Source organism: Diplotaxodon limnothrissa, linkage group LG19 (genome assembly GCF_057381915.1).
Source record: "Diplotaxodon limnothrissa isolate DT_005_m linkage group LG19, D_limnothrissa_male_GT1.1, whole genome shotgun sequence".
In the NCBI taxonomy this organism is placed as follows: Eukaryota; Metazoa; Chordata; class Actinopteri; order Cichliformes; family Cichlidae; genus Diplotaxodon; species Diplotaxodon limnothrissa.
The window spans coordinates 31,366,908-31,389,703 of NC_140614.1; the positions used below are offsets into that span (position 1 = coordinate 31,366,908).

Here is a 22,796-nt window from a genome sequence, read left to right on the forward strand (position 1 = left end):
AATTTGACTTCATGTTGGTATGAAAAACACAGGTGTATCTGATGTGTCTGTGCAGACTTACTGGCACACTTGTACACAAACGGGGCATTTAAAGTTATTAATAAAATGTCTTTTTCCACTGTAACTTGATGTATCGAGACATGTTAGGATGATGTTGCAGGCCTGGCCACTCTTGAGTTTGCTTGAGTTTTATCCATATCGAGGTATACAGTGGGCAAGCTAACTGAGGGAGATGTGACTGAAATTGTTTTGTTGACTTCTTAACTGCAGAAAGGAAAACTGACTGGGTGTATAAGCACATTGAACAGCACACTCCGTACAGGAGGTGGCGGTATGCAGTAAAAGCAGGCTAACTTACGAAAGAATATGTCTGGTAAACATGGCACATTCAAGTCAACGCGGTGATCGAAATTTTCCAGTAAAGCTCCGAATTCCCAGCTACAAAGACGCAAGTGTAAGCAATCGAAAGGGGTGACTATGACAAACTGTAGACATTAATATTAGCATTGTATATAGCTGAAGTCATTAAGTCATACGCATAGAAGTTTCCGAGTCGACGCGAACGCAGCAGTAAATTCAACCACACCAGAAGGTGGCAGTATTATAATATTAGCCAGTTTTAAGCGGTTTTGGCCTGTGTTTTTGTTTCACGTTGACTGTACACAACAGCTGAGGTATTTGAGGGCATGGTTTTATTATGCTAAATATTTTATCATATTTAATGAAATATGAAAGAGGTTTTACTTCAAAATGTCAAAAAGTCCCCTTTGGAATTAGCTAGCATTAACTACTTAGCAACGGTTAACTAACTTCTTACTTTGCGGTCGCCGGTACAGGTGATAGACCACAGATACAAAGAGAACTGAATTTAATTCCCATTATGATTAAGTGTTTACCCAAAGAGGTTCAGGGGAAGCTTCGCTCCGGTGTCGCTATCCCCTCGCTTCAGCAGTGTGTGGAGGAGCTGATTTTAAACAGCATCGATGCCGGGGCGACCTGTGTGGGAGTCCGAATGGACATGGAGGCATTTAAAATTCAGGTGATCGATAACGGTGCTGGGATGAGCGCCGAGGACATGGCCTGTGTTGGGAATAGATACCACACAAGTAAATGCACTTCTGTGGCGGACCTGGACAACCTCAGGTGGTATGGTTTCAGAGGGGAAGCCTTGGCGAGTTTAGTTTCTTTAGCCACACTTGTTGAAATCTCCTCCCGGACCAGATCATCTGTAAAAACACACGTTAAAATATTCAAGGAGGGGAAGGGCTTGGAGGTCTTTGAAGCAGAGGCTGCTCGACCCTCAGCGGGCACAACTGTCATCATTTGTAACTTCTTCCACAACATGCCTGTCCGAAGGAAGAGGGTTGATGCCGTCCTGGAGGGTGAGAGGATCAGGCACAGAGTGGAAGCTATTTCCCTGATGCACCCCTCTGTTTCCTTCACCCTGAAGAATGACTGCACAGGAGCCATGATGGTGCAGCTCCCGAAAGCAAGAAACACTTATCACAGGTTTGTTCAGATACATAATCTCGGGCGAGCAGAGAAGCTGGGAGAAATCAGCCACACATACAAACAGTTTGAAGTGATGGGTTACATTGGCAGAGAGGGCCACTACAACAACAGCTTACAGTTCCTGTATGTGAATGAAAGACTGCTGTTGAAAACACGTATTCACAAGCTGCTGAATGTTCTCCTGCGCCGACTGACCAGTTCGAACCAGAAGAATGACAGTCCGGATGGGCAGTCTGTCATCAGAAGTCCAAAGCACAAGCGAAGCCAAGATCTGTATGGAGTGTATATCATCAATATTAAATGCTCTTACTCGGAGTATGACATTTCCCTCGAGCCTGCCAAAACTCTAATAGAGTTCAAAGACTGGGATGGCATTTTGCTCTGTGTTGAAGAAGCAGTGAAAGCTTTCCTGAGGAGGGATAACTTGGTGGCTGTCATTACTCAAGACGACTTGGACTATGCATCTCCAAGAGTGTTTGGAACTGGCAAAACAGAACCAGAAGAGAACGGTGACAAAGGTGGCCAAACAGCTACCACTATTTCTACAATGGACTGTAGCGTTGGCACGAGACTGGCATCTGAATCTGTTCATCGTAATCACACAGGTGACAGTGTTTCTAAAGATGGTGTTTGCCTGGAGGCTAGATCGGATAAAAGTGAACAACCAGGCCAGCAAAAGATAAGTACAAATGAGTTGCAAAATGTACACAGTGAAAAATGTTTAAACAATGCATGTAGCGATGAGCTGATGTCTGATCTGGCTACAGTGGAACCTTTATCTTATAAAATTAATAAAGAAGTGGAGCCCGCATATAGTGAAGCTGGGGAAGGTTCTAATATTTTGCATATTTCAAGAGAGCTACTTTTAAAAGAAGGAGATGACAGCTTCATTCAACAAGCCCAGCCTGCTTTAAACTACACTGAGAGAATAGTACCTGACTGTCAGGATACAAGCTGCCATGCACAGACTTTAGTAAGTAAGAGAAAGATCAGATTGTCTGATCAATATATTCAAGAGCGTCTGCAGAGTTGGGACCTTTTGCAAAACAATAGGCCAGTATTTCAGGAGGAAAGTTTAACAGTAAAATCTGAAGAAAAAGCTTCTGTTGCGAAACGCAAAATCTCACTAGACACAAGCAGATCTTCTCAGAAACAATACAGAGACTCTTCCTCTGTTGTCCCCTCAAAGATTTCCAAGATAATTTCATGCCATAAATTGTCTGGATCTCTTGACAAGTTTCGACGAACGTGTGTTAAATCTGGTGAACTCGAATCACAGTTACCCAAGGCTCATTTGAAGAACGACACTCCTCAGACAGACCGCGTTGTTTTGAATACATCAATTTTCCAGGAAGTTCAACAAGAAGATGAGATGCAGGACAAAGATGAGGCAAAGAACAGCCTCCAAAGCCCGCCAACTCTCTCTATTTTCACTAAGATAAAACCAGAATCAGCACAGAACCAAGGTAAAAAATCTTTGGCAGCTAAACTCCGTCATTTGAAACAACATGGGACAGATGATTCAGAGGTATCATTGGATTTTTCCAGAAGCATCTCAAAGGATACTATCTGTGTCAGTACTGGAATTGACGGTAACCAAGATAGCAATGAGATTCCCTGTGACCCTGAGTTCAATATGAGGCCAGCCTCAGGTTGCATTTTAAACCCTGAACTTGCTATGAATGAAGAGGCTATCACATCGAGCGACTGGCTCCAGCAGTACGACGCATCTGTCGGAAAGACGGTTTATGTGAACAGAGTGACCGGGCTCAGCAAATATGAGGACCCAGCTATGGAGGAAACTCAAGTGCGCTGCACGTCTGATGTCACCAATATAGCAGTTAGTGTCATTTCTGAAATGGGTAAGTTAGCACACAAAATTGCACATATGCACATTAATACAGATAATTTGTTTACTGTTTTAATGCATGCCGTCATGTCCATGTAGGGATGGAATACAGGTGTTACCCATTTCAGGTGGATCTAGTGTTGCCATTCCTGCCTAAATCCAGACCAGAAAGGGTGATTAGATCAGGGCCTGATTGTAGAGGTACCTCACAGATTTATAAGCGTGTAGGCTGTAAGGTCATGACCTCAGATAATGTACAAAATGCAGTTGATAATTTGCAGCCTTTTATTATCTCGTCTTTACAGGTGATGTTGGTGAAAGCTCAAACTCGCTTTTTTCATTGTACTCGAAATGGAATAATCCCGTGTTTGTCCGCCCTCCAATGGTAATGAAAACACATTTTTACTTTGTATTAACTCGATTTAGTAATGACTCGAACTGATTGGCTCATAGCAAAACACAAAGTCAGATTTCACTTCGGTGGTTTTGTTTTTGATACTACATCATCCCTCCACAGGTCGGTGTGGATATTTCCAGTGGACAAGCTGACGGACTGGCCGTAAAGATCCACAACGTCCTTTTTCCATACCGCTTCTCTAAGTCCATGATTCACTCCATGAAGGCAAATTAATCTCTCAGCTGTTACCACTTTTTATTAGCAGTTTTACAAATTTCAGTAAAACGCTGTCATAAAGCTGTGATGCAATTCTCCTATAGGTTATTCATCAGGTGGATAAAAAGTTTCTTGCGTGCCTTATTAGTACTAAGGATGACGAGCTGGTGGAACACACTGAAACTAAAGGTGAAGTTAGAAACATTAAATCTTTGTCATTTATTGTTTTCTTGAGACATGTTTGTTTATTTATTTGTACATTTTCAATTACAAAACAGGAAACCTGTTGGTGCTGGTAGATCAACATGCTGCACATGAAAGAGTGCGACTTGAAAATTTAATTGCAGGTAAAAAAAAGAAGAAGAAGTGAACAGTAGTTTAGTTTTGTTATTGAAACACTGATAATGCTGTTAATAGGTGCTTATTGTAATTCTGCAGTCATAGCTGTTTGTGCTGTCACAGATTCATATGCAGATGACCCAGATGTCCCAGGAGAGAGATGCCTGTGTACTTCAACCATTTTGCCACCTCTTGGGATCAGTCTAACAGAAGAGGAGATAAGGCTGCTTAGGTATGGAAATCTATTGGGTGTATTGGGCAACAAGCAAAGAGGGAAAGCCTGCAAAGACAGAATACATATAGTAAATATCTTCCAACACCCCTCATTTCTTCATATTTTGTTAGGAAAATGGGAAATGGGTGCAGTTGTTTATTGAAAATGTTCATGGAAATGGAGTATATGAGGCAAAAACAGAGTTTGTAAAGTTGTGATAATATTTGGTGACCACTTTTATCCTTAAGAATGGCCTGAAGTCTTTTAAGCAAGCTTTTCTTTCTTTAAGTAGTCTTCAGGAAGGATTTTCCAGACTTATTGAAGGACGTTCTTTGGATGTTGGCTGCCTTTTGTTCTGTTCTCTGTCAAGATGGTCCCACACTGCTTCAGTAATGTTGTAGTCCTCTAGGGAGGCCGGTCCATGAATGATAGTGTTCCAGCATATATTTTTTTTCTATCCAGGCATGTTTTTACTGTATTGGCAGTGTGTTTGGAGTCATTGTCATTCTGAAAAACAAAGTGCCTAGAGATACAATTTAATAAATGGTCAAGTATACTACTTTATTGTATTTTTTGCACCACATGCTTAAGCTTTGTAGACTAGCAGTAGTACATAGAGTTTGTGTTCAGATGTTATTTAGTTAGTACTCATAGACTGTTCTTGTATTTTCCTACAGGTCCTGTCAGCCACATCTAAGGAGTTTGGGCCTGGAAGTTCATTTTTCACGGGCAGCAGATCTAAAAGTGTTTGTCGGGAAAGTGCCATTGTGTTTTATGGAAAAAGAGAGTAATGAGCTGAGGCGAGGAAGACCATCTGTTATAAAGCCAATTGCTGAGGTAAAACTGTTTACTGTTTCACTGTTTTTGCTAAGTGAGGCTTTTACAAAGCTGTTCTCTGATATGTACCGCTTAATTTTATCTGACAGGAGTATCTTCAAGAGCAGATTGAGGTAAGCTAGTTTTTTTTCTGTTTTCCTATGTACTAAAGTTCTGTGATGCACAATGGTATGTACTATTTGCTTTGGAGTAATATATTTGGTTTGGTTTGGTCTTTTTTCATTCCCCAGCTACTCCGCTCAACAGGTAGAGTGAGAGGAACTTTGCCTCTCACTGTTCTGAAAGTGCTCGCCTCACTGGCATGCCACGGTAAAGACAATCAGCTTCTCTCAGGCCTTGAATATATTTTTTCTGTGATTCTGAGCCTGAAATCTTTATGCTTGTTATTTTTATACATGCTTGCATTGAACAGGTGCCATCAAATTCAACGACACCCTAAGTAGAGATGAATGCCACAGCTTGGTGGCATCCTTGTCTGCCTGCCAGCTGCCCTTCCAGTGTGCTCATGGCCGTCCATCTATTGTTCCCCTCGTAGACGTCCTTCATTTGGACAAAGACCACACGGTACCAGAACACATTGCACATTTGAACTCTGGACTAAAAGTCAGATTCAAGGAAATGTCCAGTGCAATATTGTGATGATGACTAAGTATTGTTGTCCTTGCAGGAAGTCCAGAAACCCAATCTCCGAAAGTTGAGAAGAATGTATAAAGCATGGAAGCTATATGGGAATGCTTAAGGGTGTGTATTTTGTTTTTAAATGTGTTGTTTTGTTTCTAAGAAGAAAAAAAAAAAGATTCATAACTTATTAAATGGTTCAGATATTCCTGTTTCTTTGCCCAAATTCTATGGCTCAAGCTTTTTTCTTGTAATCTAAAGCAACAGAAAGTCATAGTAAGATATATACAGCACTGTGAAAGCCTGTTTGCCCTCTTACACACTACTTAGTTTTTTGCATATTTATCACACTTAATGTTTCAGATCATCAAACTAATTTTAATATTAGACAAAGACAATCCAACTAAATATAAAATGCTGTTTTCAATTAATTACTTTATATGTTGAGGGGGGGGGAAGCTATCCAAACCTCTCTGGCCACATATAAAAAGGACTGTAAGTATAACGTATGTAACATGATTTGAGTAACAGTAAGTTTTGTTAGCTGTAGTAGTTTGGATTTTATCGTGTGGCGCTCATGATGTTATAAATGTCAGTGCTATGAAAATCCTTCACATCTTTGCTTCCACATGCGCATCATGTTCAGTTTAACAACTTTATTCTGGGAGTTTTCAGTTCCCACAAACATTTTTTGCCTATTATGTTACTTCACAAAAAAATTGCTGATAGCTCATTGAGATATGATTTATTTAAAATAATAGATATTACTATAAGAAATTCTTATAATTAATTCTTTTTGGCAGACTCAACAAGGTGCTGGAAACATTCAAGATTGTTGACCATAGTGATATGATAGCATTACACAGGTCATTTGAGTATGGGGACACGAGTGTCATGTTCAAGAAACCAGTTTGATATGATTTAAGCTTTGTGACATGGTGCATTAACGTGCTTGAATCAGCCACCAGGAGATGGTGCACTGTGGTCATAAAGGGATGATCATAATCAGTAACCGTACTCTGGTAGGCTGTGCCATTTAAATAATTCCCAGTTGGAGCAAAGGGGTACAAAGTGAATTAATAATAATTGGAGAGCTATGTTTAATTGTCTTAAAATGTATAGCAGCTTTTGGGTGTCTTTGCAGGCCTCCGCGCCTTGCAGCAGCACATTCTTGCAGACATGTTCTAGAGTTGGGCGGCAGAGAGACTTGAAGCGAGAGCGCTGTCGGGTACAGTAGGCGCACAGCATCGACGCAGCGCTGCTCCTTTGTTGTGATTGGAGTATTGAGCAGCTGTGTTGCAGACCCCTTCTTCCCCCACAGTTCCGGGTCATGCCACGTGACTTGCCCGCCCCCACATGTCCCTCCCAAGTAAACAATTCAGCATCATTTCATTATGTCTGTGAACAATCCCTGATTCTTATCATCGGTGGGGAAAAAAGCCTGAGCTCGACAACAGATGCCTGTCACACAGCTAAAACCTCCCAGCATAGTCCGCATTTTATCAATGTGAAATGGCGAATGGAGATGAGATGGGTTTTTGGATTCGGATAAATTATGGAGCTAAATATAAATGCGAGCTGCAGTGTGTATTTTAAAATGGTCGAGCAAAACATGTCCACTTGACCTTGGAATCAAATGAGGTTTTATTGAAGAGGAGCCGTTTCCACCACGGCTCTATTTAACCTTTGACTAAATTGATACAGCACGGCGTTAAGTTTTTATCGCCCAGGAAATGGTTACATAGGCATATTTATAAATAGACTCGCGTTTTTCATCCCATATTGCATTAATAAGAGGCCGATAGCCATTTTTGTGAATGGGAGAGAGAGAGGGAGGGGAGGGGGGGTCTGGTCATCTTGCGGTGCCTAACTGGCGTAAATAAAAACAAACCAAAAGGGATAAAGTGTCAGATATCGCTCATGGAGTGCATATAATGGTGGATAAATGTCAACAGGATGGCCCTTTACTCCAAAATATGCCTATGTGGCTGTCAGTCTGACCCCCCTCCGCGGATGGTACAGTCTTGGTTCATTCATAAAATTCTAGCAGAGCATAAAAGGAGGGGCTTGCATTCTAGTCGTCCAGTTACCAGGTAGACTATACCTGGAGAAAAGACCCGAGCTGCTCTTCCCCAGCGGAAGGCCACAGTCATATTTGTCATTAATCAGGACTCGTGTGTGTGCGTGTGTGTGATTTTGCTTTTCTTTCTTTTTTTTTTCTTTTCTTTTTTTTTCTCCTCGTGATGTATCAAAACAACCTGACGCCTGACATGGATTCAGTCTCCCCCACCTGCCGGGCAGAGTCTCCTGTCGGGACACTCTGCCAGAAGACGCCAGAGGAGGCGAGCTCTCCAGCGTCCTCCACAGAGAGCAATGCAAAGGTATGAATGGCTTTGTTGATCATTTATTTAACACGCTACCCAGGAGGCACCCCGTTTAAAACAGATTAAAGATCACCATTCTCTCTCTCTCTCTCTCTCTCTCTCTCTCTCTCTCTCTCTTCTTTTTTTAAAGTGAGCCACAGACTGGATGCTCAAATGCTTTCATCTCTGTGGTGGGGGGGAGGGGGAACTGATTGATAAGATTTAAATTAACTGGATGCGGTTAATTTTAAAGCATCATATTTATATATACATATATGCCTATAAGACGTGAGACATCGGAAATCTGTGCATGTGGAAATGTGACAAAATAGCCCTGTAGGTCGGTTGTTATGATTCCGACGTCCTGGGACCAAAATGCAAGCGTGTCGATGCAGCGGTTCATTGAGAAAAATAAATCCATTCAGGAGACTCCACAGCATCTCTGCGTCAGTGTTGACGTCAGAAACAATGATAAAGTCAAATATTGATCTGGGAGAAGGCTATTTCTGGTCGGGTATATTTCAAGAAGAGACACCACATGCAGGGTGTCCTCTGTTTTAGACTATAAACAAATGATTAAGAGGCTTTTATTGATTTTCAGCATCACAATCAGAGCCACGTGAAACCTCTGGTATAAATGAATAAATGTAACTGTAGTCCTCATTGTCAGTACTATCTCTGCTTTTTCAGGAGGTCTGCCAAGACATGAGCACTGAAGACACTCCATTTGTTCCAACGGTTACAGCAATTTCCTCTACCCCAGATTTCCAGTGGATGGTCCAGCCTACGATTATTACATCTGTCTCCCCGTCTCTGGGTAGCAAGCAAGCCAATGAACCGCGAAGCTCTCACCAGGCAACACCCAAAGCGGGCGGGAGTAAGGGAAAAAATGCTGCCAGAAAGGGGAAAACAGAGCAGGTAGGTTAGCTCCGATGAAGTCTACCTGCTATTGGACAGAACAGTCAATAGTGTCAATTTGCATATGCCAATCTGAATTCCTTGTGTGCAGCCGAGCTATTGTGCATGCTCCTCTGGTGCCGTGTGCGGGCTGTGTGCCTTCCTTGGGCAGTCAATTTATATTCAGGTCACAGCAAGTCTGCAACAATAGTCTATTTTTAGACGCATTGCAGTGAAACATGCTTTTGCCACTCTTCAGAGGGCGAACTGGGAGCGGGTGTTGTGGATTAGGGGAAGAAATGGCTGGATTCTTCGTGGTAATGACTGAATTATTTCCCTTACATCCCAGCTGTCTCCTGAGGAGGAGGAGAAGAAGAGGATAAGAAGGGAGAGGAATAAAATGGCTGCAGCAAAGTGTCGCAACAGAAGGAGGGAGCTCACAGATACACTGCAAGCTGTAAGTAAACAGTGATTAATTTGCTCAGCTGTCATTTACACCTACTGTGGTGTGTTTTGCTTTTTGTTTGTTTGTTTGATTTTCCACATGGATGATTTTTTGGTGTCGATCTGTTTAAAGGAGACAGACAAGCTGGAGGAGGAAAAGGCTGCCCTGGAGACCGAAATAGCCAACCTAATCAAAGAGAAAGAACGGCTCGAATTTATTCTTGCTACACATAAGCCGGTGTGCCAGGTGTCAGAAGAGCTTGAATCCATTTTCCAAGAGTCCACAGGGTCTCCAGGCCTACCGCCCAGTCCAGACGAGGACAGGCTTCCAGAGGATGGCACGCAAGAAGCTCCATCACTCCAAGACATGGACGACCCCAGCGATCCGTCCACAGCCATCTCTGGGAACTCGAATATTTTGCTGTGTGCAAGTGCTGAAATCAACATCTGTGATCTCGAGCCCTCCCTGGACCTTAAGGAGGGGCTACTGGACAATATTTTACCCACGCTGGAGGAGAAGACTCCCATGGAGACAGCTCGATCCGTGCCAGACATAGATCTGAGTAGCTCTCTCGGGGTCTCGGACTGGGAGACTCTGTATAAGTCGGTTTCCAGCGACCTGGAGCCTCTCAGCACTCCCGTGGTCACCTCCACCCCTACCTGCAGCAGCTACCTGTCTGTGTTCACATTTGCGTGCCCTGAGCTGGACTCTCTCACAGAGGGACTAGACAGCCACAAAGGTGGAGGAAGCAAGGGTGATTCTGTCGACATCCTCAACTCTCCGACTCTCCTAGCCTTATAAAATGCAAAGAGGCGCTGATCTGTTTGATCTCTTTCTGGTCTCTCTGTTTGCAGGTTCCCGACGTTGAAATGATATGAACAACGTATGCTGTAATGCTTCAAGGAACACATTCATGAAAAGTCTTGTACATGACTAAGCAAACATATAAACTCTCTTCAGATACATAGTCAACAGAGTGATGTAGCTAAAAGCATGGCTTTTAATTTAACCGAAAGGACTGAAGTAAGTTTTGATTTTAAACGCATGCTGAAAAATTCCAAATAATTTTCAAAGCTCATATCTGATCTGTTACTAGATCTAAGCTGTAACGTGGAATTTAATGTAACAGTATGGTTTTGTGTTTTTTGGTGTCAGTAGTGTACTGATTGATGTAAATGTCTTTACATATCCATCTAAGTACCTGCGTACCTCATCAAGTGTGGTTTGACCTCATTGTTAAAATGTTGAAAGTTTTCCATGAAAACATTCAGTGCTATATACTATTATATATATATATATATAGATATATATATCTTATCAAGATGTAACTTATGATTTATTTTTTTACCTTTCAGACTTTGACTTATTTGTTTAAATTAAAAAACAAACAAACAAGTAAAATGGGCATATATTGCTTAACTATGCTGCTGAATAACTACAATAAATCTGCGTTCACAGTGGTGCTCGGTGCTGATCACTTTGTGGACTTTGAATTATGAGGGGGTTTTTCCTCCAAAGAAACTTTTGATTATTTTAACTTTTCCTTTAAAATATTTCAAATACAAATATTTTTATTTTATTTGTAGTACCCTTTAGATATTTGCTGTTGAAGAAGCGGAGGTGGGAGTTCACTGTAGATCAGTGGCCGTACTGTTTTTCCAGCGCAGGCCTGCATCTGAGTCGTATTATTGTGGTTGCAGCGGCAGCAGCAGTATGCAGCCTCCCTGTTTCTTTATGGGAGGAGCGGTGCGACTTCCCCACTTCTGCCCCCACTATGTAGGCTACTTTTTTTTCTAACATCCCTGCTTACGTTTGACTGGCATAGCCTAATTTCCGCATTCCCAAATCCTCCCAGATTGGGATCACGTTTAAAATCGGGCTGATGCAACGATTTCCACTTTTTAAAATATACTCTCGACCCTCGGCTGACCAGAAGAAAGGACATTTGTTGCACCTGGGATCAAAGTCAGGTCGGTATACAAAACTTCAGAAGTCGAGAGTTGCATATTTAATTAATTTATTTATTTATTTATTTTTGGTACATGCTGAATAGCTTATTGGCGCGCCACACATAGGTCATAACGAGCATAGTTTGCGAAGAGGCAGCGGGCAGGTCTGATGTTTTCGATTATACGGTGCGATCGATGCATTCTCTGAATTTCTCTGTTAAAGCAAACCTGACATCTTTAGTGATCGAGCTGCAGAAAGGTCATTTTCTTTTGTTTGCATGCTCCCTTTTCATGAATCACGGCGTGCACAATTCAGAACAAAATGTTCTTGTTTTGTCTAGTCCGCCGTTTACATTAGTGCCTCGCACTGATTCTCAAAATACGGGTTATCCGAGCGGCTGTGGACGGAAAGCTGTAACATTTTATCACTGCAGGTCTCTGATGGAAACACAAAGTTACGTAAGATGGGCTTAATGCCGCACTGTAGAAAAAAAAAACTTCCGCTTTCAAGTTGACCAATTCAGCTACACCACTATATAACTGGTCAAGCGATTACATTATTAAACGGCTCTAAATGTGCTTTCATGCATAGCCTGGGGGTTTCAGCATTGTAAACAAATAGTCTGGTGATAATACACCATGACCAAGCGAGTTGTTTCTATGGGACATTCAGGATTAGCCATTAATAAAGTGACTATTAGTAGAGAAAGTTTAAAACCACCTTCGGGGCCCCTGCATCAACATTCAGATGGCAGTCACTGGCTCATAATGTGTGTTTGGGGTTTTATTTTGAGGATAGAAAAAATGATAAGCAAAAGTTACATTTGGCTTTAAGTGTTTTTGCTTTCATTTCAAGCTAAACTGCTCACACATTATTTCTCCGTTTTATCATGGCTGTTATGCTTTAATTGCAAGCAGAGTTTTGTTTTTTTTATGGCCTCTCTACTTCCTCTTGGTCTTTATAACCTGAACTTTGAGGAAGTTGCAAAACTAAAAGTTATTCCCATGTGAGATTATTATGTAGCCTGTGAGTTCATGTTCTGAGGAGAGCCACTGCGATTTGACCCCCCTCTTTAATAAACATTAGTCTACACAAAGAACACAAAGCCAGATTGCTGTTTCTTGTGGTTATATATTTTAATTAGAATTTGCCTTGGTTGTTTTTGTGATGTGGGATAAAGGTACATCAGAAGTTTTTTGGGGGGATTTCATGTGACTTGGACATCCGCTGAGCTGCTGTAGTAACTTCCTGTATGTTGGGTGGCTCTCACCGTCTTTGTATATGCTGAAGTGTCCTTGTCTACATATTTGCCTGTGCAAAACTGTGGTAATGTGTTCACACAGTTAACTTTGTTTTTCAGCTAAAGAAAGCAAACTATTTTCTTAAACGTTACTGCATTATGCTATATTTTGGCTGCATAATTTCACGTCTTTATCCTCAATTTTGGCTCTCCCCCTCGATATGTCTCATATTCAGGAAATCACAGTCACCCTGTAACTATTTCTTGGCAACTGCTACCTTTAGCGCCCCTTGGAATAAAGTAGAATTTGTTTGAGTCTAGTCTTTGCAGTGTTGTTCACCTCTCTTTTTGGCCTTGTAGCATTAGATGATGTACTTTCTTGCCATGATCCCTGAAGTTTTAGAAATTGTTTTTTAGAAAATATTGCAAAATTGAATAAAAACAACATCAGTCCACCTTTTGCAAATGATTCATTGAAGCCCTCTAACAGATGGTACATAATGCACTTATATTTGTTATCAACTCATAAATGTAAAGCATTCCTGTAATGTATTCAGTTTTTTATGTGTTTTCCTTAATCTGACTTGGTTTGTTGTCTGAGTATATCTCCCGTTTTCTCCCTCTCCCGCCTAGCTGTGGTCACGACCGAGTCTGACACGATGCCAGGACAAATCCCAGATCCCTCTGTCACAGCAGGCTCCCTGCCCAGCCTGGGCCCACTGGCTGGGATCACAGCCACCACGCTGACTGACAAGCTCAAATTTGGCGACCTCCAGGAGTTTGGGACAATGCTATCACCTCTGCATTTCCTGGATAGTCTGGGGAAGAGGCCTCTAATAATCAAAACTGAGGTATAGGACACACTAAGCAGTTGATAACCGTTATCCTTTAAACTAAGGCCACGTTTTAAGTTTTTACTCAGCTTACATGTTCTTTTTAAACGTTCATTTCTAAAAAGTGGCTCCAAGGTGTGCTTTTAATGTATCTGCTGTTAAAAAAAAGGCATGGAAATTGTCTGCTAACTGTGTTTAAAATCTCGCTTCTGTATCCTAAAGAAATATGTTTGCTGTTTATATTTTATTCAACAGGACCATCTAGTGGACACAAAGGGACATGTAGTTTATAGAGCAGGTAGATTAGTAATAGTGGCAGAAGTACAGGTAGTTTTTTTAATGCTGTCCCAAAGTAGTGTTTACAAATAGAGTTAAAAACAACAACACCCTACATATATAAAACAATGAGAAGAAATGGCTTTTTATATGAACTTTCCCGCTGTGTCAGATGTCCGTGAGAAATCACGTCCTCCATACACTTGCACAGGTTTTCTTGGGGAGATTTGACTTCTCCTGCCTTAAAAAAAACACGTCGGGTTCATCAATTACCTGGCGTTCAAGGATGCTTAGGCATGCCAGACTGTGCCAGGTTAAAAAATGCTTTTTTTCTATTTTTATGCATACCATGACTGAAACAGAAGGACTTGCACGCTAATGTAGAGGGAAAAACAAACCAAAAGGTCTTTAGTTTGGGGAAATGTCACTTTGACTTGTTTACAGTGATAGCAAAGAAGAACCCAGTAGGTTAAATACTAATATTAACACATACACATTCCCATCCTTACTCTGTTCATGGACTGCCTGCTATTGTATGGCAGATTAATTGTGCCTGAAGGTGTGTTTAAAACTCTTGTGCCTGTCTCTAGAGAGACGAGGAGGAAGAGAGGAGAAAACGAAGGCGGGAGAAAAACAAAGTGGCTGCAGCTCGCTGTCGAAACAAAAAGAAGGAGAGGACAGATTATCTACAAAAGGTGAGGCACATCTAAGGAGCCTCCTTTGCATGATTGCACACTCTCACATACTCAACTTGTGTCTCACTCTTTCCACAATTATTACTTTGTCTTCCTTCCAATCCCATGGCAGGAGTCGGAAAGGCTAGAGATGTTAAATTCCGACCTTAAAGCCCAGATCGAGGAGCTGAAGCTTGAACGACAGCAGCTGATCCTCATGCTCAACCGCCACCGCCCCACGTGTATTGTCAGGACAGACAGTGTCAAAACTCCGGAGGGTGAGGTGAGCCCCCTGCTGCAGCAGCTGGAGGCCAAGTGAAGGTTGTAGTGCGAGTTCCTACAGTTTACGATTGGGAAGAAGCAACAAACTAGCAGCACTTACGTTTGGGGCCTCGGTCGTGGAGGAGAACCAGCCACTGAGCGCTACACCACAAAATGTGGATCCACTGTGCTTAGACACTGTTTTGGCAGTTAAATCAATCTTCTTTCATAGTCTTTTTTTGTTTTGTTTTTGTTTTTTATTGTTCCTTCTTGCTTTTTCATTTATTCTTCATTTTCGTCTTCACAGGTCCAGCCACAATTAGTGTGAAAGTAAAGAAAAAAACACAGCACAACTTTTGGTAGAATTACAAGCCACACACGAGGCATTACTTTGATATATTTCCAGTAATTACACCTGTGTTTTAATGCTTTTTGTTTTGTTTTTTTGTAGTTAACCCTAAAACAGAACTGCATTCGATCAGTCAGCTGCACAGATGATTATTTGTTGCTGTGTGGGATGAAACTAAGTCACTGTTTCCATGCAGGGCAAAGGCGATACCCCAAAGAGACAGTGTTTGTAAGTTATCAGGCTACAAATAGACATCTTTGCAGCATGATGTGACCTTGACTGTCCTTCAATTGTTAAAATACATGCAGGGAATTGTAGAAATATCATTGAAATCTGTGGGGAAATAGTTATATATGTATAAAAAAATAACTACTGGAATACATTAACCATCACATGCAGATGATTTTTTTATTTCTGTATAAACCCACAGTCAAAGAAGCCTTTGTATCGCATAAATAACCTCAAGCATTTTTCATTTGTTGGCACAGCAGCTGAACATTTTTTCTTTATTCCATTGTTTTTTGGCGCAGGCGTCATGTATGCACATACATATATATATATACAAGTGTTTACATTGTACTTTATTTTCTGTTACCATATTGTTACTAGCAATTATGTTTATGTTTTTATTCTTTTGTATATGGTGTTATATAAGCATATAAGCTATCACAAAATCCCATTTTGTATTTCCTTAAGAAATAAATGTCTAGTTTCTTTTTTTAAAATTATTGAATAATATTTTTTTGAGTCTTGCAAAATGGAAGACGTTTTATAATAATATTTTGTGCACAAAAAAAAAAGTTTCAGGAGCAAAGTTTCTGGTAAACCCTGACATCTTGTGGTGAGCTGCAGCACAGCTCATTAACCTTCCTGCTTTATTAAGTGTGCCTATGCCAAGAGGCACACTTAAATATCTTTAAACTACTTAAAATGTATTAACTATAATATATTTCTCCATACCTCTCCACCTTTTTTAGTCATGATGGATTCTTTGTAGGTCCAGTAGTAACTAATGTGCAATAATAATAAAATACTACTTTAGATTAAATGTGGACCATCGTTTGGTTTAGACATGTAAATCATTTTTTAAATTATTGAAATAAGAAAAACACCAAATTCTCAGCATGCACGAACAAATAAGCACAAAGACGCCCGTTGTTGTTATCAGAGGGGATTTAACACGCAGATTAAAACCGCAGTGGCTGAGGCAAAAGGAACTAAAGCTTCAGGAGAGAAGTAGGCTGACAGCAACGTTACTGTAAGTTAGCTGAGCTCCGAGTGGGTATTTTTTGCGGCATAGTGATAATTTGCTGTGTTGCAACAGGGGATGAAGTCGAAACATGCAACAGTACTGACATGAGCAGCTCAGACAGACTGCACTGTGTCGTCTTCAGAGGTTATCTCTGCTCTGTCATGTTGAGGGTTTCTCTCAGAGCTCCCGAGGAACAGCCACTGTCATTTCTTATCTCAACAGCTGGGTGGAGTAAAAGTCGGTGTCAACACGTTCTTCAAAGGGAATTTCTCAGAAAGCTCAAGTGTATATACTCAGGAGCCGGTTAGACATCTCAATTAAAGGCTGATCAGTCTAAAGGGGTTCGAGGCACAGAGGAAGTCCGACAGCTGAATGGTTTTTGGCAGTGTCACGTGGAACGAAAGTGATACTTGGGTTTTTTCCCTCCTATTTTCGTTTTTTTTCTTTTCTTTTTTCTTTATTAAAGGACATCTTAAGTAGGTTAGTGTCGCGGTGGCTGTGCTTCAGTTCAGTTCAGTTCATTTCTGGAGCAGATAATGGGGGACAGGTGCGCTCCGGATACGACGGAGAATGGTCCACACATGGGAGTAATAGGTCCAGCTGCCGCGGACCCCATTGAACACAGCGGGATCATAAACAGGGAGAGCGACTTGGGGGTCACTACGCGTCTATACAGGAGGCGATGGATGATAGTGTTCCTCTTCAGCTCTTACTCTCTGATCAACGCTTACCAATGGATCCAATACGCGATCATCAGCAACATAATTATGAAGTTCTACAAGGTGGAAGCCTTCGCGGTGGACTGGCTGTCTATGGTCTACATGCTCACATACATCCCCTTCATTTTCCCAGTCACCTGGCTCCTGGATATTAAGGGACTGCGGGTCACAGCGCTGATTGCGAATGCGCTCAACTGCGCCGGGACGTGGATAAAGGTGGCCAGTGCCAAACCGAGCCTATTCTGGGTCACCATGCTTGGACAGTTTATGAGTTCCTTTGCCCAGGTTTTCATCCTCGGGATGCCCTCCCGCCTGGCGTCGGTGTGGTTCGGAGCGAATGAGGTTTCCACCGCCTGCTCCATTGGAGTTTTTGGCAACCAGGTGAGTTAACACAGGGAGTCGGTTAAACAGACCTCAATTTCTGTTTGTTGCGTAAAACCCATGAAAAATAATGCCTAATATCTGGTACATTTATAGACATTAGTAACTTGGAGTAGACTGGCTCAATGAACATCTTAGAGTGGAATCAATTTAAATATTTCCATTTGGGCCCAGCTGACTTAATCTTATCCTTCCAACTTTATAGAACAATAAGTTATGGATTTAATCAAATGCAAATGTTAGGCTGTATAAAACTAGACGTTTTGATAAAGCTTGTAAATAATGATAGAAATGTGCCAATAATGATATTCTGCTTCTTTGGCTATGTTTTTCCTGGTGCCTGGTTCCTGTTGTTTTTTTGTTTTTGTTTTGTTGTTGTTGTTGTTGTTTTTTTTTTGGGGGGGGGGGGGGGGCATTAATTTGCGCTGTGATAAATATCAGGTGTGTTTTCTTCACTTTCTGCAGGCAGTGAACTGTGGGTTTTGGGGGGTCCCTCTGTGCCACCTGGTATACTTCTTTGTCCACCAGGCAAAGAGGCCCTGACTAAATCTGATCTGTAAAAACTGAAGGAATTTGTTTTTGATTGTTCGAAAACAGTGTGAGTGATGGATGCACCCACTACACCAGTTATATTTAAACTGCACCGTCAATATCAATGAATTGCCATTGCAGTGGTTATTTCTATTTGGGCGTGTTGTCCTTAATTGGCAAACCAAATGGGGGAGACTGGGTATATTTGTAAAATTAAGAGAGTTGTAGCACCGCTACATGGCAGGAAACAACTGCGTGTAGATTTTTATTGGGGGGGGGGGGGAGAGTACAAAAGTAATTGTTTTGACCAGCACTAAACTTTGTTTATTATCCAAATCCCAAAACCAAATTCAGTGTATTTATGTAGCACATTTAAAAACAGAAAGTTTGCCCAAAGTGCTGTACAGAAACAAAAGGATAAAACACAAGATAAAACTACTGCACTCACATAAAAACATAATAATACACATGATAAACATATCAACTCACACCAGTCTGAACGCTATTGAAAAAAGGTGTGTTTTCAAAATGAAGATCCCTGTCTAATATTTAAAGGCAGCGTATTCCAAAGTTTGGGGGCCATAATTGAAAAGGCTCGTTCTCCTCTACATTTTAGCCTAGATTGATTTTGGGACAACCAACAGCAGCTGGTCAGCTGATCTGAGGGTCCGCGAAGGAATCTAAGGCTGAAGTAACTCAGAAAGGTATGGGGGAGCAAGACCATTAAGGCATTTATAAATCAGCGCTTTGAAATCAATTCTGTCATGAACAGGAAGCCAATGAAGAGAAGACAGGATTGGTGCCTGTGGGTACCAGTCAAGAGGCGGGCAGCAGCATTTTGAACGAGCTGAAGACGTGCAACAGATCCTTGGCTGACTCCAACATAAAGTGCATTACAGTAGTCAAGCCGAGTTGAAATATAGGCATGTATTACCTTCTCCATGTCACGTCTTGACAAAACTGGCTTCAGCTTTGCTATTTGCCTCAACTGGAAAAAGCTTTTTTGCAACACAGAACTAATATGTTTGTCCAATTTAAAATCTGCGTCCATAATGACTCCCAAATTTGTCACATGCTATTTGATATAATACCCTAGCCAACCACAATTCCCAAGCGGGTTGCATGAAATATTATTAGGTCTAAATACAATCACCTCCGTTTTACTCTCATTGAAACTCAAAAAGTTCAGAGCCATCCAAGCTTTGACATCTTCAAGGTAGTTCAAAAAAATTGGATGGAGCCTGGGCCATTTGGTGCTAAAGGCAAATACATTTGGCAGTCGTCTGCGTAGCAGTGAAAGGATATTTTGTGTTTTCTGAAAATAGACCCCAAAGGGAGCAGAAAACAAATGTCGGCATTTTATGTAAAAGTCTGAAAACTAGTGCAAAAATTAATTGAGTTACAGATGCTAAAGCAAACAGCCAGTCTCCCCTACATGTGTTTGCAAACATGTGAAATGACACTGTGCACACAGGATGTTTAACCGGTTCTTTTAAGATGATCTGCCCGCTCTGTGGCTACATCTCCACTGAATTTTATTCTTGTTTACTTTGCACAAGCTGATGATCACTTCACATCCTTACAAGTCACTTAATACAAGTCCTGTACCCAGAATCCTTGCAAGCTACAGAGAACTAGTTTACTTACTGATATACAGGATAGTGTTTTCATATGTGACAGTAACACAGACCCACCAATGTTTAAGTACCTTTTTACAGTGTAGTTTGAGGGATTTGTGAAGAAAAATTATCAATTCTATTCAATTCAGTTTTATTTATATAGCGCCAAATCACAACAGAAGTCGCCTCAAGTCGCCTTCTGAAGAGTATAATATAAAAAAAGAATTCTAAACTTAAATAGTAAACTTTTCACTGCACTCGATGCAGCCTTGTCAAAATCGGAGTACACTCGATGATTAAATAGTTTATAGAACCACCTTTAGCAGTGATAGGTTGATGTAATCAGTTGCTATGGAATTTTATCAGTCTCGTATCACTCTGAAGGAATTTCCACTCTTTTTTACAGCATTGCTTCAGTTCATTGGGGTTTGAGGACATTCATTTCTGCAAGGTCCCACGATCAGACTGAGGTCTGGACTTTAACCGGGTCATTGCAACACCTCGATTCTTAAATTTTTCTGCTATTTTGTTGTGAATTTGCTGCTGTGCTTATTTTGGGATGATTGTCTTGTTTCATAAATCAATTTTGGCCAAGCTTTCAGTCAGACAAATGGTCTCATGTTTGCATACTTTAGCATAGAGAGTGGTTCATAGTTGAGTCATTGACTGCAAGTGCAAAGTCCTGTGCCAGCAAAACAAGCCCGAATCAACAACCTGCCACCACTGAACTTGACAGTTGCTATAAGGTGTTTGTGCTGTTGTGCTATGTTTGGTTTACACTGCGCATCACAGTCAAATAGCTCCAATTTTGGCTTGTCTGTCCAAAAGATATTATTCCAGTAATTTTGTGGTTTGTTCAAATGCAACATTTGGAAAAGTACATGTTGTCTGTTAGGAGTCCTCCCTTAAATGTTGCGTCATTAGAAAGCCTTGCTTGTGCTCTTGACAGTAGGATTCATATAGATTGCATAAATTGTACTTAACGTAGAGATTATGCTCGCCTCAGAGGACAAGGATGAATTGCTGGGAGGATAGAAATATATTTTTTAAAAAATCCCCCCGAGCGTGAGATTTGACAGGTGGGGCAACTGTAAAGTCAGGTTTCCAATTAGAGGTAACGAGATAAGAGATAACTCTTTATTGTCATTCCTCAGTCTAGTACAATAGTACAACAAAATTGGAAACTGTCCCACTCGGCATTACGCACAACACAACACAACAAAAACAAGACAACACAGTAACTTAACTTAATAAATAAAAAGAAATAAAAAGAATGACTGTATGAATAAAAAGAATGAGTCTATGTTTTTATTTCACATTGTTATTATTATTATTATGTTATGGGCCCCCCAAAAAGTCCAGGGAGGTAGCCAATCAGGTCAACTGTTAGCACTGATTAGGGCTATTGCCCTGTTGTAAAAGCTGTCCTTGAGTCTGTTTGTCCGCGACCTCAGCAGCCTGAATCTCCTGCCCGACGGCAGCAGCTTAAACACCCTGCGGATGCTGCGTGCCCTCTTGAGACAGCAAATGCTGTGCAGGTCCTTCAGATAAGGGTGAGGATGTCCAGTGATTTTTGGGCCATATTAATGACCCTCTGAAGTGCCTTTTTGTGTGCCATGGTGCAGCTGAAGAACCATACACAGATGCAGTATGTCAACAGACTTTCAGTGGAGCAACGGTAGAAGACGATTAGCAGCTCCTTCTTCAGGTCCATTTTTCTGACGGTTCTCAGAAAGTGGAGACACTGTTGGGCCTTCTTTAAAACCGCCGAGGTGTTTGAGCTCCATTGGAGGTCTGTCTATGTGCACACCCAGGAACTTAAAACTGGAGACCCTTTCCACACGCTCCCTGTTGATGCTGACAGGCTGCAGCTCAGACTTCCTCCTTCTGAAGTCGACTACCAGCTCTTTTGTCTTGGTGGTATTGAGGTCCAGGTTGTTGTCTGCACACCAATCCGACAGCCTCTGAACCTCAGACAATGGTGTCTTCAGTTGATCTAATAGCTCTGTATGTGAACTGGAGCGGGACATTAGTTAGCGATCGTGGCTCAAGAGTTGGGCGTTCGCCTTGTAATCGGAAGGTTGCCGGTTCGAGCCCCGGCTTGGACAGTCTTGGTCGTTGTGTCCTTGGGCAAGACACTTCACCCGTTGCCTACTGGTGGTGGTCAGAGGGCCCGGTGGCGCCAGTGTCCGGCAGCCTCGCCTCTGTCAGTGCGCCCCAGGGTGGCTGTGGCTACAATGTAGCTGCCATCACCAGTGTGTGGATGACTGGATGTGTAAAGCGCTTTGGGGTCCTTAGGGACTAGTAAAGCGCTATATAAATACAGGCCATTTACCATTTATTTTTATTTCACTTAGACTTTTGTTTCAGTTTAGTTTCTGTTAGTTTCCAGAGTGGACTTCCTCATTTCAGTTTAGGTTTGTTTTTTTAATGATTAATATTCGTTTGCATTCGTTTCAGTGTTGGTTTTTCTGTTTTGTTTTTTGTAGTAATTTCTGTATGGAAAGCATATGCAAGTAAAAGTCAGTAAAGGGATTACAATAAAAAAACAGATATTGTTGAAATGAGATGACTCCCAGTGTTGTAGACATCAAAGCTACATCAGGAAAGTTGTAATAAAACATTTACCTAACGTAAAAACGATTTTGTTAGATTTAGCCAATTAAAAAAATGTGTCAGGTTTAGAAAAATATCACAGCTTGCGCTGAAATCCAACCCTTTGCTGTTTTCTTGGTTGCCCCGCTTGCCTGGACAAATGTATACTTCCTGTTGAAATACGTAAGTCACAAAGTTGTGCTGCTTGTCACGAAAAACACTTGAAGCTCCCTACCCACGAACACAAACGCCAACTATTTCATGTTTGTTTGCTGGGAGACCGGGCTGGTTTTGAACGAGGCATCCAAATGGGAAATGACGTGACCACTGTCGCCATCTTTTGCTGGGTCAGTGTATTTACTTCCACGCAGTCTTTCCCAGGTATCATAATCTCCCAGTTTTGTTTTTTGAGTGATTTGTTTACACTCT

The 22,796-nt window shown here is 41.4% G+C and overlaps 3 protein-coding genes across 4 annotated transcripts; all 3 read left to right on the forward strand.

The window, feature by feature from the left end:
- Positions 1-682: 682 nt before the first annotated feature.
- On the forward strand, positions 683-8,324 carry mlh3 (mutL homolog 3 (E. coli)). The gene is made up of 13 exons (XM_085343704.1): positions 683-3,374; positions 3,461-3,562; positions 3,667-3,746; positions 3,879-3,983; positions 4,079-4,163; positions 4,253-4,321; positions 4,437-4,545; positions 5,205-5,364; positions 5,454-5,477; positions 5,595-5,673; positions 5,777-5,928; positions 6,032-6,105; positions 8,263-8,324. The coding sequence occupies exons 1-12, from the start codon at positions 881-883 to the stop codon at positions 6,101-6,103; spliced, it is 3,531 nt and encodes a 1,176-aa protein (XP_085199830.1). The 5' UTR covers positions 683-880; the 3' UTR covers positions 6,104-6,105; positions 8,263-8,324.
- Positions 8,226-10,488, forward strand: fosaa (Fos proto-oncogene, AP-1 transcription factor subunit a). 2 transcript variants are annotated; one of them, XM_085343701.1, is made up of 4 exons: positions 8,226-8,363; positions 9,036-9,263; positions 9,592-9,699; positions 9,820-10,488. In XM_085343701.1, exons 1-4 carry the CDS (start codon positions 8,226-8,228, stop codon positions 10,486-10,488), a joined length of 1,143 nt encoding a protein of 380 aa, XP_085199827.1. The 2 variants fall into 2 exon arrangements, with proteins under 2 accessions (XP_085199827.1, XP_085199828.1); XM_085343702.1 differs by lacking the exon at positions 8,226-8,363 and adding an exon at positions 8,735-8,821.
- A 1,039-nt stretch (positions 10,489-11,527) lies between these two features.
- LOC146612563 (jun dimerization protein 2-like) lies at positions 11,528-15,167 on the forward strand. The gene is made up of 4 exons (XM_085343151.1): positions 11,528-11,657; positions 13,511-13,728; positions 14,577-14,681; positions 14,794-15,167. Exons 1-4 carry the CDS (start codon positions 11,570-11,572, stop codon positions 14,977-14,979), a joined length of 597 nt encoding a protein of 198 aa, XP_085199277.1. The 5' UTR covers positions 11,528-11,569; the 3' UTR covers positions 14,980-15,167.
- Positions 15,168-22,796: the final 7,629 nt, after the last annotated feature.